The following is a 16,738-nucleotide window of genomic DNA, read 5'->3' on the forward strand; positions in this document are numbered from 1 at the left end:
TCCTGACCCACCAGGCCAGGCCCTGAGCTGCAGGGGGCTACAGGGATGGGGACTGGCTGCTTCCCTCTGGAGCGCCTCACCTGGAACTCCAGCAGCTGCCTCTGCAGGGCCTCCTGCTCTGCTTGCGCCCTTTCTAGAGTCTTCCTCAGCTCTCTGAGCTCAGATTCTTTGACTGAAAGGAAGAAAGAGAGAAGGCCGTCTTTATCTGTTCCTTTCCATCCAAAACCTTCCCTTCTCTTTGAACCACACCTCACATAGGCATAGGCTTCGCTGACAGCTCAGTTGGTAAAGAATCCGCCTGCAATGTGGGAGACCGTGGTTCGATTCCTGGGTCAGGGGGATCTCCTGGAGAAGGGATAGGCTACCCATTCAGGCGTTCTTGGGCTTCCCTTGTGGCTCAGCTAATAAAGAATCTCCCTGCAATGTAGGAGACCTGAGTTCAATGCCTGGGTTGGGAAGATCCCCTGGAGAAGGGAAAGGCTACCCACTCCAGTATTCTGGCCTGGAGAATTCCATGGACTGTATAGACCATGGGGTCTCAAAGAGTCAGACACGACTGAGTGACTTTCATTTACTTCACATAGGCAACATTTGAGACCCTGATATGTGCAGGTGACCTCAAAACCCTTTTAAACAGAGTTAATTTTGTCCTTTGATAACAGAAAGGACATCAATTCATTGGGGGAAATGTGGCCGATATAAAAAGGAATAAAGAAAAACACCCTCCTCTTGCCTGCCAGAGATAACCATGGTTAACATTTGCATGGATTCACATATGCGTAGTTTTATATAGCTGAGATCATAAGGAAGTTATGAAGAGCATGGGTCTTGGAACCCAAGGACTTGGGTTTAAATCTCAGCTCACTATCTGTGCAACCATGGGAAGTTACTTAACCTCTCTGCGCTGCACTTGTCTCATCTTTAAAAGGAGGTGATACTATAACCGACCTCACAGTACCTTTATGACAATTAAAAGGTAGTTAATGTAAACTTCTTAGACCTGTGCCTGGTTTGTTGGAAGGCCTCAGCTATTTTCCATCTGATTATCTTTATTTATTGTTATTCTTCTAATATTAATAACAACCTTTCATTTTTCCCACTTAATATTATAATATAACCTATTAGGTAGGTTACTCTTACTGGGATTATAAAATCTTTGGTCACCAAAGTTACTAGCAAATGGTAGAACTTGATTACTCACTTTGCAGAAGTTTAAAGATGAACCCTTGCAAGAAACACAAGTCAAATGAAGCAAAACCCTTCTCTGGAATCAGGCCTCCAAGAAGAAGCGGGTCAGGATACTCAGCTTCCTCCTCTGAGTCCCGTTTGTTCAAATTCTGACCTTCCTCTCCCTCCAGAAGCTCCAGATGCTTCAAGCACTCAGCAGAGTCTTTTTCAAATTCCCCTAAAAAAGCAAAGAAACTCCATGTCAGAGGTCAGCCCCTGAGCACAAGATGAGCAGCTCTTCTGGACCTGGCCCTCTCTCCAGATGTGGGCAAGCCCGTCCAGCCTGAGCCCCCATCCCTGACTGCCAGGTCCCCAGATGTAAAAGAAGAATGCACTGGGACTGGTGACGAGTGGAGGCCAGCAGGGGAGGCTTCCTGGAGAAGGGGGTCCTAGACGGAGATTGGTATCTTTTTTCCAAACAGTTTTGAGATCTAATTCATGTACCATGCAATTTACCCATTAAAAGGGTATAATTCAATGGGTTTTAGTGTATTCTGATACATGCAATCACTACAACAATCATTTTTAGAATATATTCATCACCACCCCAAGAAAATCCTGGTTCCTTTTAACCATGACCTCCCATCCCCCACCACTCCCTCAACCCTGCGTGCTAAGTCACTTGTGTCTGACTCTTTGTGACCCGTGGACCGTAGCCCGCCAGGCTCCTCTGTCCATGGAATTTTCCAGGCAAGAATGCTGGAGTGGGTTGCCTTGCCTTCCTCTAGGGGATCTTCCCAACCCAGGAATCGAATCCGCATCTCTTATTCCTTCATTCGGCAGGTGGGTTCTTTACCACTAGCATCACCTGGGAAGCCCCAACCCTAGGCAGCCACTTATCTGCTTTCTGCCTCTACGAATTTCCCTATTCTGGACAACTCATATACAGGAAATCCTACAACATGTGGTCCTTTGTGACTGGATTTTTAACTTACCACATCTTCAAGGTTCATCTACATTATGGCACATATCAGTACCTAACTCCTTTTCATGGCTGAATGATATTCCACTGCGTGGAGGGACCACATTTTGTTTATTCATTCATCAGCTGATGGATGTTTGGGTTGCTTCCCCCTTGGGGCTACTATGAATAATGTTGTTACGCCCATTCATAGTGTTGTGCAAACATACATTTTCAGTTCTCTTAGGTACATACCTAGGAGTGGAATTGCTGGATCCTATATTGGGTGCGCCAAAAGTTCATTCGGGTTTTTCAGTAACATCTTATGGAAAAAACTGAACAAACTTTTTTGCCAACTCAATAGTAACTTTATGCTTAACCTTTTGAGGAACTATCAGACTACATTCCTGGAGAAGGCAATGGTACCCCACTCCAGTATTCTTGCCTGGAAAAGCCCATGGACGGAGGAGCCTGGTGGGCCGCAGTCCATGGGGTCGCTAAGAGTCGGACACGACTGAGCGACTTCACTTTCACTTTTCATTTGGCAACCCACTCCAGTGTTCTTGCCTGGAGAATCCCAGGGACGGGGAAGCCTGGTGGGCTGCTGTCTGTGGGGTCGCACAGAGTCAGACACGACTGAAGCAACTTAGCAGCAGCAGCAGCAGCAGACTCCATTCCAAAGTGGCTGCCCCACTTGACATTCCCACTGGCAGTGAATCAGGGCTACGATTCCTCTCCATCTTCTCCAAAACATGCTATTATTCACCTTTTTGTTAGGACTTTGGAGGATGAACAGGAGGGAGACCAGGTACACAGAGGTGGGAAAGCCATTCCTAGAGAAGGACAACTTGAGGGGAGAGACAAAGAAACTGCAGAGTACAGAGCTATTGGGACCTTGAGCAGTGTGAGATTCCTGGAAGGTAAGCGGGGTAGGGAACTGGTCCGCTTATCTGCTACAGCCCCCAAGCTCATCATAATAATAGTAGACCCAGAGTGTGCCAAGCATCACAGAATTATTTTGTTTCCTTACAGCAGCCCGTGAGGTCAGTATGATTATCATTAGTCCCAATTTTGCACTCGAAAAAGAGAAGGCAGTGGGTAGAAAATTCAACCAAGGTGATAAAGGCAGTAAGTGGCGGAGGAGGGAGGCAAACTCAGGTCATTCGTGGTGACAGGGCTCTGCCCACCTAAGATATCACAAAGGCGGGGATGCCTACTATCATCACAGAAAGGAAACACCAAGTATTAAACCCCCAGAGCCCCCTGTGGAGGCAGAAGGCACCCTAGCAGTTGCCCAGAAATGGGGCGTGACTGCTCACGGGTACGGTGCTGTCTGGGCTGATGGAAATGTTCTAAACTGAACTGCAGTAGTGGTTGCACATATCTGGGAATATACGGAAAACCACTCTCAGTGGGTGCGTTTTATGGTGTGTGAATTAGATCCCAGCAACACGGTTAAAACAAGCTCTGGGCCCTGGCTTCCCATCTGTGCCACGTCCTGGTTTTGGTGAGCGGAAACAGACAGCTGGGCAAGAGACAGCTTCTTCTAGGGCTGGAGCAGGCGATCCCTGGGCTCACACTTGCCTCGAAGGGTACTGTGAACCATGTGAGATCCAGCTCCAAAGGGACACATGGCTAACACCCTCTCCCATCAGCACTGAGACTCAGAGACCCAGAGACTCAGACAGTGCAGTTGCCCAAGGCCCTGCTTTCCCACAATATCACAGCAGTAAAGGCAGGTGTGGAAACGCTCTCAAGAGCTTGACCGTCAACATAGAACTTGCAGGCTGTTTAGGGGGAACACTAAGCGAGGTGTGCCCATGTCCGTTTCCCTATAAATAGCTTTAGAGGTCCTTGGAGAGTTACTTGGAATCAGAGCCACATGTATGTACAGCCTCACGTCACCCAGCACATGATTTTATAGATTTCGAAATGAGCTGTAAACCTCTCCAGTGGGTAATTTACACGGTATAACTCTAGGTATCTGAGCTCACGCGTTATACTCAATTGCAAGTAATGAGATGCCTTCTCACCTTCACTGCCATTATTCACCTTCAACAAGACATTACTGAAGTCGGTTTATTGCCTTACAAACCCCAAAGGTCAGCTTCCTGCAGATCTGTACATTCCTTCATCAAATGTCTATCGAGAATCTAGCAAGAGATATGTCCTAAACCATAGGCTCCTTCCTTCCAGGACAGTAGACGTGTGGGTGTGTCTATGTGGGTGTGTCTGTGTGTGTTGGCATGTCTGTGTGTAAGCGTGTCTTGTGTCTCTGCATGCACGTGCACACATGTGTCACAGGGCGATGGTAACAGTAGAAGAGGAAGATAATTTCTAACCAAAGGGTACACACTGGAGGCTCAGGAGCGTCCCCTCCCCCCAAGTTTGGGACCAGGAACAACCTTCTAGGAGAGGTGGCATCTCAGCTGCACCAAGCGGGCACAAGGCTCTGATGTCCATCCTCGGAAGAGCCCTGTGGGGCGAACAGCTCATCCTTCTGTTACAGAGGCGGTAGTGGAAGCAGAGAGAGGTTAAGTAATTGGCCCCAGGCCACTCAGCAAGCAAGGTGCAGAAGACAGGCTTAAGTCAGATCTATTTCTGTTTTAACATTAAATAGGTGGGAAAGAATGTCACCCCCTAGTTCTGCACCTGACACAACGGTTTTCCTTCTTTGAGCATCTTCCCTCGTCCCAGAGCACACCTGACTTGCGCAGTTCCAGTCATTGCAGGGTCTCTGTCTTCTGTGGGTCTCCTTTCACTTCAGTGCAAGACGTTTTAATGGAAAGATGTTGTATTAATCCATATATTTCCGTATCTTTGGGACAGAGCTCTGCCTTATTCTTGCTGTGTCCCTAGCACCTGGCTCAGTGCCAGGAAGGAATAAGTGCCCAGGAGTTACTTGTTGAACATATTCATTTATTCATTCTACAAATACACAGTGAGTACTGACTATGAGTGTCAGGCATGGCTCTAGATCCGGGAGATATTGCAGTGACTGAAACGGGCAATAAATCCCAAACACGAGGGGCTTGAATGCTGGTGGGAGACAGCAAACAATAGCAAAGATGGACAAATAAAAGAGGTCAACAGGAGATGATGGAATCAGGGAGAGAGAGAAAGCTGGAGAGGGGCCCTGGGAGGGGCAGGATGTGTGCAGCATGGCCAGGGCTGGCCTCCTGGGGAAGAGGTCAGTTAAACAAGACGAAGGTGAAGTGGGGAGGTGAGCCTCACAGGGACAGGCTGAGTGCTACAGGCAGAGAGGATGCTGTGCTCAGGCCTGGAGGCCGCACAGGACGGTGGCAAGGTTTGGGAGTCATTAAGAAGGCAGTGGGGCTCCAGGAGGTTCTAAGGCCCCTGAGGGGCGGGGCCAGAGCAGAAGAGCCCTTGTCAATTACGAGGCAAGTCTATTTGCCCTTCTTTAGAAGACCCACTCCCCTCCCACATAACCACCTAGCATTAAGAGTGTTTGAACAGACCCTGCCTTAAAATTAAATTTAAATGACAAGGAGTCTCTGGGCTGTGGGTTGGTGAACTCCCAGCATAGATGGAGTCAAGGTGTGCGTTTGCCTTGCCACATCAAGCTGGCTGAGCCTCCTTAGTGACTCAGCAGTAAAGAATCTGCCTGCCAGTGCAGGAGATGTGGGTTTGATCCCTGGGTTGGGAAGATCCCCTGAAGAAGGAAATGGCTTCAGTTCAGTTGCTCAGTCGTATCCGACTCTTTGCGACACCATGGACTGCACCACACCAGGCTTCCCTGTCCATCACCAACTCCCTGAGCTTACTCAAACTCATGATGCCATCCATCTCATCCTCTGTCGTCCCCTTCTCCTCCTGCCCTCAATCTTTCCCAGCATCAGGGTCTTTTCAAATGAGCTCTTCGCATCAGGTGGCCAAAGTATTGGCATCAGGTGGCCAAAGAAATGGCTACCCACTCCAGTATTCTTGGCTGGGAAATCCCATGGACAGAAGAGCCTGGCAGGCTACAGTCCATGGGGTGGCAAAGAGCTGGACACAGCTGAGCAACTAAACAACAACAGCTGAGCTGGTTACCTGTGAGGTTCTGCAGGTGCTGCTTCCCCAGCAGGTGCTCCCTCTTGTTATGCAGGGAACTGAAGAACTGCCTGCAGGTCCGACAGTACAGGTCATTGTTCTCATCGCCCTGTGGACAGAGAGAGCTCCTGGTGAGCAGGGAGGACGCACAGGGATCCTGCCTTCTCCAAACATAAGTGTTAAAGTGTTAGTTGCTCAGTTGCGTCTGACTCTCTGGGACCCTGTGGACTGTAGCCCGCCAGGTTCCTCTGTCCATGGGATTCTCCAGGCAAGAATACTGGAGTGGGTTGCTAATCCCTTCCCAGGGGCTCTTCCCAACCCAGGCATTGAATCCAAGTCTCCTGCATTGGAAGCAGACTCTCTATCATCTGAGCCACTAGGGAAGCCCCCTCTTTGAATATAAAATTAGCTTAAAATGGCACATGGGCTTCAGGGAGGGTCCAACCGGGTCCAGCTAGTCCCTTTGCCACCTGTGAAATCACCGGCCGGTTTGAGGCTTTTCTGAGCACAGCTGAGAATTTCAATTCATCCCAAGGTCTGTGTCACTGGGTGGTAGAGAATATTAGGCATGTGGCAAAGACGGTACAACAGGGAGTGTTCGAGAATTGGCGGTTACAGAGGGATAGCAATTAGCCAGGACAGTGGTGGCCAGGCTCTCTCGCCCCATGTCCTTTCCCTTTCACCCTACATCATGTAAACAATGACTCTGCAGGGTTATGTAATGGCTGAGACCATCCACAGGACTGTACACATGCAACATGATATAATTGCTTGGCCACGCACCACCTTTGTTCATGCATACTTATATAAGCACCACCTGAAATGTCCCTTGCTGTTGCATCAGCCTTGAGTGAACAGAGCATGTCTGCAGGTCCCACAGTTCCTTGAATTTTCTTCCTGCTTCCCTGCACGCGTCTTGCCTACCCTGGGTTCATCGATTAGTGAGACAGTGGTATTATCTGAGTCCATGACCAATTCTGAGTTTTTCATACGTTCAAAGGGTTTGCTCTGCAATGCTGAACAAACTCTATGACTAAATGACAAAGATGTGTCTTCTTATCAAAACACATATGCACCAACCTGTAGGTGCTTGCCTATCCATGGGCCACTTCTGGAAGATGCACCAGAAACTGGTCATGGTGGACACCCGGGGATGCAGGGACAGGGCGGGTGAGGGAGGGACTGGGTCTCTGGCTGAGCCGAACCCACCTCGCACTGTAAACCTCTGTGCACTGTTTGCATTTCTAAAACCAGGTACATGTATTATTCTTAACCGAAAAATAAAAGAGGTATACATATTTGATTAACGTATTAATTCAGAGATATAAAAACTTGCCAAGATCTGACAAGAGATGGGTCCTAGCACAGGCCTGAAGTTTCAGCTCTTAATATCCCCTCATAATCAAGCTTTGAGCTACATAAAGTTATGAGGAAGGCCAGCCTCAGACTGCCAGGTGCTGGACTAAGGTCATAGGGTGGGGAAGGAGAAAAAATGAGGTTCTGGAACAGCATAGTCCCTGCTGGTATTCATCCATGGCAGGTGGGGAAAATGGTGGAGACGTGAGCCCGGCAGGGAGATGGAGACCAAGTCACGGCAGGCACAGGGAGCCAGGGCGGGCTCCAGGGAGAGGATGGTTGGGCTGGTGGGAGGGTAGCTGGATGCACAGAGCAGGCCCCTCCAGGGGGAGGGGCTGCTGGGGGGCAAACTCCACTCACGTGGCTCCAGCCTGGGTCACAGAGGGGCTGACCATTGCAGGTGGACAATTAACTCAGGAAGTCCTTCACCTTCTAAGTCTTGAATCATTGTCTAACGATAAAGAATGCTATACTTAAAACAACGTTTAAAGTTATTATGAATACATGTTGAAAGTAATAGAAAAGGGATGTGTAAAAAGTAAAAGGTATCCAACATCCCATTTCTACTCACTGTAGGCAAGAGCTTCTTGTGTAGCCTTCCGGAACGTTTTGATATAAACACATTTGTGTGTGTGTGTGCTTAGCTGCTCAGTTATGTCTGACTCTTTGTGACGCTATGGACTGTAGCCCACCAAGCTCCCCTGTCCAAGGAATTTTCCAGGCAAGAATACTGGAGTGGGTTGCCAGTTCCTACTCCAGGGGATCTTCCTGACCCAGGGATGGAACCCACATCTCTTGCGTCTTCTGCATGGGCAGGCGGGTTCTTTACCACGGCCCTACCTGGGAAGCCCCATAAATGCATCTGTCTGGCCCCTAAGATTTACTTTCAGTTATTCTTCATTTGTTAAATATCTATTTCATCATTACTCAAAACTCAAAGGGGAAGCGCCTATGAATTACAGCTTAGCTTGGACATCTGACAACCCAGGTCCCCACCACCCTGTCCTTGACCCTGTACGCACACTGTCTGCTCCAGGTGTCAGAACTGTTCACGGCCCCCATACACCCTGGGCTGCTTCCCACCCCCAGGCCTTTGCACGTCCTGTTCCCTAGCCTAGCGCTCCCTCTTTGCTTCATTTCCATCTGGCCAGCATTTTCTCCAGGAATTTCCCATTTCTTCTTCACGAGCATCATCTCAGAACCCCCTGCCCTGAGACTGGCCCAGACAGCCTCGGGTGGGCTCCATCTCATTGTGCACGCGTCTCTATCACAGCAGATCCTAGTGTCATGGGTTGCACACTTGCCAGTTTGCCCTGGACAGGAGCCGTGGGGCTGTGCTTCACTTGACCCACTTTTGCAACCCGAGTCTGGTGCCCCGCCTCCTGTTGAGCTGGACTTCATACATACTTGCCCAAGGAACCCGCAAAGAAAGGCCTCCATAAGGGACTGATGTGTGAGCCATGTTCCAGTGATGCATGAACCCCTGTGCCCAGATGTTCTGTTTCCTGGGCTGCCATAACCAAGTACCACCAAATGAGTGGCTGAGAATAACAGAAGTTCACTCTCTCACAGTTCCAGAGGCCAGCAGTCTCAAATCAATCTGACTAGTCCAACATTATGACGTGGGCAGGGCCTAGTTCCCTCTGGAGGTTCTGGGAGAAGCTGTTCTTACCTCTTCCAGCCTCTTGGGGTGGCTGATGCCTTCCTTACCTTGGGGCCACATCACTCCAGTCTCTGCCAGTGGTCACGTGGCCTCCTCCTCTTTGGTGTCAAATCTCCCTCCATCTCCTTCTTGTAAGGACATTTATGACTATATAATTGTTGTTTTTCAGTCGCTAAGTCATGTCTGACTGTGGCATGCCAGGCTTCCCTGTCCTTCATTATCTTCTGGAGTTTGCTCAAATTCATGTCCATTGAGTCAGTGATGCTATCTAACCATCTTATCTTCTGACTAATGCCTCTCTCTTAAGATCCTTAACTTAATCACAACTTTAAGGACTTCCCCGGTTTTTGCTATATAAGGTAACATTCACAGGCCCCAGGGATTAGAATTCAGCTCTCCTTTGAGAGGTACCATTTCTCAGGTGCCCACACCAAATGAGGCTGATTAGTTTAAAACCACACTCCCCCAGTACTTACATCAACTGCCGAGAAGTCAAGGTCCTTGCCCTCAAATTCATGTCCTGGTGCACCTGTTCCTGATAGACAAACAGCATCATTTTACAAAGCACCTGTGTCAGAAAAGCCCTCAGCCGTGTCGGGAGAGAATCAATTCAAGGGTCAGAGGTGCCTTCTGAGGACGAAAACACTTATCCTAAGAGGTCTCCATGTTTCCTGCTGGAGGATCAGTACTTGACTTCAGTTGCTCAATTTCTGGCTGATTCATGTTGATATATGGCAGAAACCAAGGCAATATTGTAAAGCAATTACCCTTCAATTAAAAATCAATTAATTAAAAACCTCAGGGAAAATGCGTAAAATTTTTTTTAAAAGAAGTCTTAAAATCCCTTATTATAAACCAAGAAGAAACACCACATACCTCTGACTTCAATTTATAATAAACATCTAGCCAGGTATGAAATGAAGATTAGAGAGAAACAAGGAAAAATATAAACAATTCAGTTTTTATTAGCATGGCAGAATCTAGGTTGTCTTTTTAAAAATATTCATTATCATTATATTTATATGGTAAGCTTTTAAAATTTACTGTTTTCAATAAGGCAGAAATACATCTTGTTTAAAAGCCAAGTTCTTTGGAGTAGCTGTTCCTTGTAATATGGCAACTTGTTGTGTGATGACAATCTACAAATAATCACAAAAATGAGAAGGCAATAGGAGACCAACATGGCTGAAGAATTAAACAAGATGAGGTGTTCTCACACGCTAGTAAAGTAATGCTCAAAATTCTCCAAGCCAGGCTTCAGCAATACGTGAACCGTGAACTCCCTGATGTTCAAGCTGGTTTTAGAAAAGGCAGAGGAACCAGAGATCAAATTGCCAACATCTGCTGGATCATGGAAAAAGCAAGAGAGTTCCAGAAACACATCTATTTCTGCTTTATTGACTATGCCAAATCCTTTGACTGTGTGGATCACAATAAACTGTGGAAAATTCTGACAGAGATGGGAATACCAGACCACCTAACCTGCCTCTTGAGAAATCTGTATGCAGGTCAGGAAGCAACAGTAAGAACTGGACATGGAACAACAGACTGGTTCCAAATAGGAAAAGGAGTACGTCACGGCTGTATATTGTCACCCTGCTTATTTAACTTCTATGCGGAGTACATCATGAGAAACGCTGGACTGGAAGAAACACAAGCTGGAATCAAGATTGCCGGGAGAAATATCAATAACCTTAGATATGCAGATGACACCACCCTTATGGCAGAAAGTGAAGAGGAGCTAAAAAGCCTCTTGATGAAAATGAAAGAGGAGAGCGAAAAAGTTGGCTTAAAGCTCAACATTCAGAAAACAAAGATCATGGCATCCGGTCCCATTACTTCATAGCAAATAGATAGGGAAACAGTAGAAACAGTGTCAGACTTTATTTTTTGGGGCTCCAAAATCACTGCACATGGTGACTTCAGCCATGAAATTAAAAGACGCTTACTCCTTGGAAGAAAAGTTATGACCAACCTAGATAGTATATTCAAAAGCAGAGACATTACTTTGCCGACTAAGGTCCGTCTAGTCAAGGCTATGGTTTTTGCAGTGGTCATGTATGGATGTGAGAGTTGGACTGTGAAGAAGGCTGAGCGCCGAAGAATTGATGCTTTTGAACTATGGTGCTGGAGAAGACTCTTGAGAGTCCCTTGGACTGCAAGGAGATCCAACCAGTCCATTCTGAAGGAGATCAACCCTGGGATTTCTTTGAAAGGAATGATGCTGAAGCTGAAACTCCAGTACTTTGGTCACCTCATGCGAAGAGTTGACTCATTGGAAAAGACTGTGATGCTGGGAGCGATTGGGGGCAGGAGGAGAAGGGGACGACCGAGGATGAGATGGCTGGATGGCATCACGGACTCGATGGACGTGGGTCTGAGTGAACTCCGGGAGTTGGCGATGAACAGGGAGGCCTGGTGTGCTGCGATTCATGGGGTTGCAAAGAGTCAGACACGACTGAGTGACTGAACTGAACTGAGGTGTTCTCTGCTAAGTCTGACAAATGGCATTTTTAGGGAGAAATACATGAACAGAAAATGACAACTGCTCTCTGGGGATCTTAGCCAGAGGTCTCGGCATGATCTGCTTAACTTTGCACATGAGGACCAGAGGCCTCACAACTCCCTCGGAGCCATCTGACACTCCACTTTGTTAATGCCAATTATAAGCTGCTGCTGCTGCTAAGTCACTTCAGTTGTGTCCAACTCTGTGCGACCCCACAGACGGCAGCCCACCAGGCTCCCCCGTCCCTGGGATTCTCCAGGCAAGAACACTGGAGTGGGTTGCCATTTCCTTCTCCAATGCATGAAAGTGAAAAGTGAAAGGGAAGTCGCTCAGTCTTGTCCGACTCTTCGCAACCCCATGGACTGCAGCCTACCAGGCTCCTCCGTCCATGTGATTTTCCAGGCAAGAGTACTGGAGTGGGGTGCCTAGACCAGTAGTTTCCAGAGGATTATTTTTATCTGGAGGTGCTTCACTGAAAACAAATATTAAGTGGAAACCCAAGAAGTACAATGGACCAGAGTGGAACTGTCTGTGGACCAACCCGTCCCTCTGCTTGTTTTTGTAAATAAAGTTTTATTGGCACACAGTCTCACCCATTTGTTAACATTGTCTATGGTTGCTTTCCTGCTACAACCATAGAGTTCAGTGGTTGCAACAGAGACCACGGTACCCATAAAGAGTAAAGCATTTACTACCTAGTCCTTTCACAGATCCCTGATCTGGATGAAGCTATGGTGGGGGGCTCATGGCCCAGAACTCAGGGTACAAAGTATGAATATTTGCTGAACTAGCTATATGCCAGGCACTGAGTACCAAGCTCCTATGGTTTAATTTGCTCCATCAGCACCAGAGCCAATGCAGGGAGGTCCTATTACAGCCCCACTTTCCATATGAGGAAACTGAGGCCCTCAATGCTTTAATGATTTGTGCAAGGTGACAGAGCCAGGATTTGACCCCAGGCATTTGGCCCACTGAGCCCACACCTGACTTCTATGGAGACGGTTCTCCGCCAGGCTCAGGTGGGAAGTAGAAAGTGGAGAACTGACGGGCTCTGTTGGGAAGCTGGTCAGCCCCAGCATGCGGAATGCAGAAAGAACCCTTAGGATGAGCCCTGGTGAGAATGCCCAGCGCTGTTCTAGGTCATGTGCCCCTTGGTGGGGAACATGCAGCAAGTAGGGTGGAGTTCCTGTCTCTGCCTTAGGCCTGCATCCCCCAGAGGCACACTACAAGGACTTTGTTGCAAGCATTGTTTTTTTGGTTTTTTTTGCACAGTGATCCCAGGAAATGCTGGTAGAGGAGTGGGGAAGTGAGTCAAGGGAGAGGGGAAAGCCAGTAGTGCAGGGGTGGGGTGGGGTGGGGCTGGCGCTCGCTGAGCAGAGGCCAGCAGTCAACAGGGCGCAGTCCCAACAGAAGCCTCTAGAGGGCGCATGGGACACACTTCAGCAAGGCGGGTAGGGGCGACTTGAGGTCTTTATGCGCCATTGTTGCCCTTCTTGTGGGCACTGGTTTAGGGATGTTCAGGGTCTTACTTCCTGGCACATCAGGCATGACTCAGGCTGGGCAAGGCTGAGTCCCTACACCAGCAGCATGGACTGAATCAGGGGTGTGTTGGAAATGCAGACCCCAGACCTGCTGGGTCAGAACCTGCATTTTAAAAGGCCTCGGGGTGATCCAGGGCACTTTGCATAACTGAGTTCCATAACTGCCAGTTCCTTTTCTCTTTCTAAGGATTAAAATGGAATCGCTGGCCCAGCACCACTCTGACATTCCCCAGGAGGGGAGGGAGTGGGGTGTCTCCTCCATAATCAGACACAAGGTGTCTCAACCCCCCCCAAAAAAAGAGCCACAAAGGGATGACGCCAGCTGCTTTGTGTGGGGGTGTGGCTCCTTCCCCTCCTCCAGTCTTGCTCAGGTATAATTGACAAATTAAAAATTGTGCATACTTCAAGTGTTCCGAGGACTGGCTATAGTATACCTTACCACAATCAAGTTACATTTTACATAGTCTTCTTTTCTGTATCTGTGGTGAGAGCACTTGTGATCTTGCTGTTTAATCACTAAGTCAAGTCTCTTTTGTGACTCCATGGACTGTAGCCCACCAGGCTCCTCTGTCCATGGAATTCCCCAGGCAAGAATACTGGAGTGGGTTGCCATTTCCTCCTCCAGAGCATCTTCCCGATCCAGGGATCAAACGTGTGTCTCCTGAGTGGGTACTTACGATCTACTCTCAGCAAAGCCAATACACAATGGGGAAAGGACAGTCTCTTCAATAAATGATGTTGGGAAAACTGGATAACCACATGCAAAAGAATGAAATCGGACACATCTTAACACCGAACACAAAAATGAACTTGAAATGGATTAAAGACTTATATGTAAGAGCTGAAACTGAAAAACACCTCTAGCAGAAAACATCAGGAAAAAGCTCCCAGACATCAGTCTTGGCAATGGTGTTTTGGATAGCACACCAAAAGCTCAGCGACAAAAGCAAAAAATAAACAAGTAGGACTATATCAAACGGAAAAGCTTCTGCGCTGCAAACTACAGTGAAAAGGCAAGCTACTAAATGGGAGAAGGCACCTGCAAACCGCACATCTCACAGGGGGTTAACACCCCAGATACATAAGGATGTGAATGTTGACAGAGGCTGAGACCTACAGGGAGCTCTCCAAACCCTCCACCTGCTGTAGAGCATCGCATAGCCCCAAGCCTGGGAGACAGCAGCTGCAGCCCACCCTGGCCAGGCTCACTCACCGCACCGCGCCTGCACCTTTTGCGCTGCCCGCCTGCGCTGGAAGGCTCGGTAAGCCTCAGAGTTCTGGTAGGCCTGCAGCTCGCGGATGTAGCGCTGCTTGTCTTCATCCGCCTCACAAACATACCTCTGGAAGAAGGAGCACAGAGATCCTGTGAGACTTCCCTCATTTGGAGGGGGCTGGTGGGGTCCCCTTGTCCAACTTGCCTCAGTCTCTCTAGGATGCTACCAAGAAGCTATTGCTCATCTTCTACTTGCATACCTCCAGGGATGGAAACCTCACTACCTAACAGCAAGCTCACTCATTGTTCCAATGATGCAGACCATAGGGAAGGTCTTCCTTCCAATCAGCTAGAAACTGCCTCCCTCTGGCTTTCACCACAACTGCCAGGTGTGGTCTGATGACTGCAGAGGAGGGTAGCACTATCAGTGGCCCCACCCCCACTGTGGGACCTTACACTTCTATTCAATTATGGCAGTGCTTAAGACATCAGTGCTTAACTTTGTGCAGGGTGTTGGGTGGAGAACAGGTGATAAAGAGATGAATCAGATCCAGCCCCAGGCTACCTCATCTGCTATTGTTTTCCCTCCATCTAGAACACTTGTCTCAGCTTTCCTCCCCTGGCCAAATCTTACTTATCCTTCAAGATCTATCACAGAACATTCACCTCCTGGGGAATTTATCTGATGCCCCCAGGTTGGCTCAGGCACTCCCACACTGGATTAGATGCCTCCTGGATACTACCCCCTGGCCCGGGTAGAAATGTCTGTCCGAGGCACTACTCACACTGGATTATACGTGTTCACTTTGGAGGTCCCGACCCCCTACACTACGAACTCCTTGAAAGTAGGGACTTGGACTCACCTTCAGTCACAGAGGCTGGCACCAACTGGTGTAACCCAGGGACTGGTGTGTGTATGTGTGTGTGTGTGTGTAGCCAAAATTTGCTGTAAGAATGCTTGTCAAGTAGTTATTCACAGTGACTATTTTATGCACCTGGTAATTTGAAATAAATTATCATGTTAAGCAAAAAAACTTTTAAAGCACTGATGTGTTGAACTGGGGGGTTCCCAGGTGGCACTAGTGGTAAAGAACCCACCTGCCAGTGCAGGAGATGTAAGGGATGTGGGTTCAGTCCCTGGGTCGGGAAGATCCCTTCAGGGAGGGCATGGCAACCCACTCCAATATTCTTGCCTGGGGAATCCCATGCACAGAGGAGCCTGGCAGGCTATGGTCCAGAGAGTCGCAAAGAGCTGGGCATGACTGAAGCGACTTAGCATGCACGTGTTGAACTGGTCCTAACAAAGTAAGGAGCTGAGCATGGCCTCTTTCCCTGGGCTTCTGGAGCCTCTTTCCACCGGGCACGTGGTGCACGGCCTCTGTCCCATTCCTGCAGGGACTTGACTCTACCAAGGAGACAGCTGACAATGCTGTAGCAGGGCTTTTGAAACTATGACTTGGAGGAGCTCCAGACACAGCGGCTGGGGCAGGGAGAGAGGGAAGGATTTCCGAAATCGTGAAAGTAGCTCAGAGACTCCCTAAAATCTTGGATCAGAGGTTCTGCCTCTCCCTGACCCGTAAGAGCTGTCCTGTGCTTTGCAATCACCATGCTTATTCCAAAGACAATTGTCATTTTTGTCTCAGCTGCTCAGACTGGAATGTTGGCAGCTTAAGCCACTGTGACAGGTGGGGACTAACCCTAACCATCTTGACCCAACTTAGTCACGGTAGTTTTGCTTTGATCTCTTTTACATGTTAGCAGGGGTGTGTGGTGGAAACATTTCTTCCCCACTCCTGATGTTTCCTTCTGTAAGGGGGGGGAGCTTAATCCTGCTGGCCTCTCCAGGATCACCCTCCCCTCCATGTGCGAGGAGGGGCTTATCGAAGGGTAAATTGGGAGCCAGAACCAGAGATGCTCCGTGAGGCCCCTCCTGTCTCCTCCCCTGAGACCTGACGGAGACAGACAGCCAGGGTCCCAGGCTGCTCTTGGCCAGAGTCAGGGGCCTGCCCTGACTGCGGTGGCCAGGGTTTGTCCAGTTGTCTGACTGGCTATTGGATCTACTTCCTGAGTGGTTGAAGATCTGAGTAGCAAAGGGAGGGACGCTATTAATCGACACCGTGCTCTCAGATTAGGATTTCTCTGTAATAGTTCATTTGAACCAAAGGTTTTCTATGGCAAAAAAAGTTGGAAGTGCAGGGGTTAAAGAAGCTTATCTCAGAGTTTTGCATTTGACCCAAAGAAATGACACTTTGGAGGCAGCAGGCTTTTCTGGGAATAG

The 16,738-nt window shown here is 48.5% G+C and overlaps 1 protein-coding gene across 1 annotated transcript in view; it reads right to left on the reverse strand.

Annotated features, from left to right (window-relative positions):
- The window catches only part of LOC128049966 (high mobility group protein 20A-like), a 34,029-nt gene that overhangs the window by 5,639 nt on the left and 11,652 nt on the right, over window positions 1–16,738 (reverse strand). The window contains exons 5-9 of the mRNA XM_052642278.1: window positions 14,461–14,587; window positions 9,677–9,735; window positions 6,182–6,290; window positions 1,202–1,405; window positions 81–172 (exon numbers count right to left, since the gene is read on the reverse strand). Coding sequence (XP_052498238.1) covers window positions 81–172; window positions 1,202–1,405; window positions 6,182–6,290; window positions 9,677–9,735; window positions 14,461–14,587 — 591 coding nt within the window. The remainder of the gene's footprint in view (window positions 1–80; window positions 173–1,201; window positions 1,406–6,181; window positions 6,291–9,676; window positions 9,736–14,460; window positions 14,588–16,738) is intronic.

The sequence above is a fragment of the Budorcas taxicolor genome, chromosome 6, assembly GCF_023091745.1.
Source record: "Budorcas taxicolor isolate Tak-1 chromosome 6, Takin1.1, whole genome shotgun sequence".
Taxonomy (NCBI): Eukaryota; Metazoa; Chordata; class Mammalia; order Artiodactyla; family Bovidae; genus Budorcas; species Budorcas taxicolor.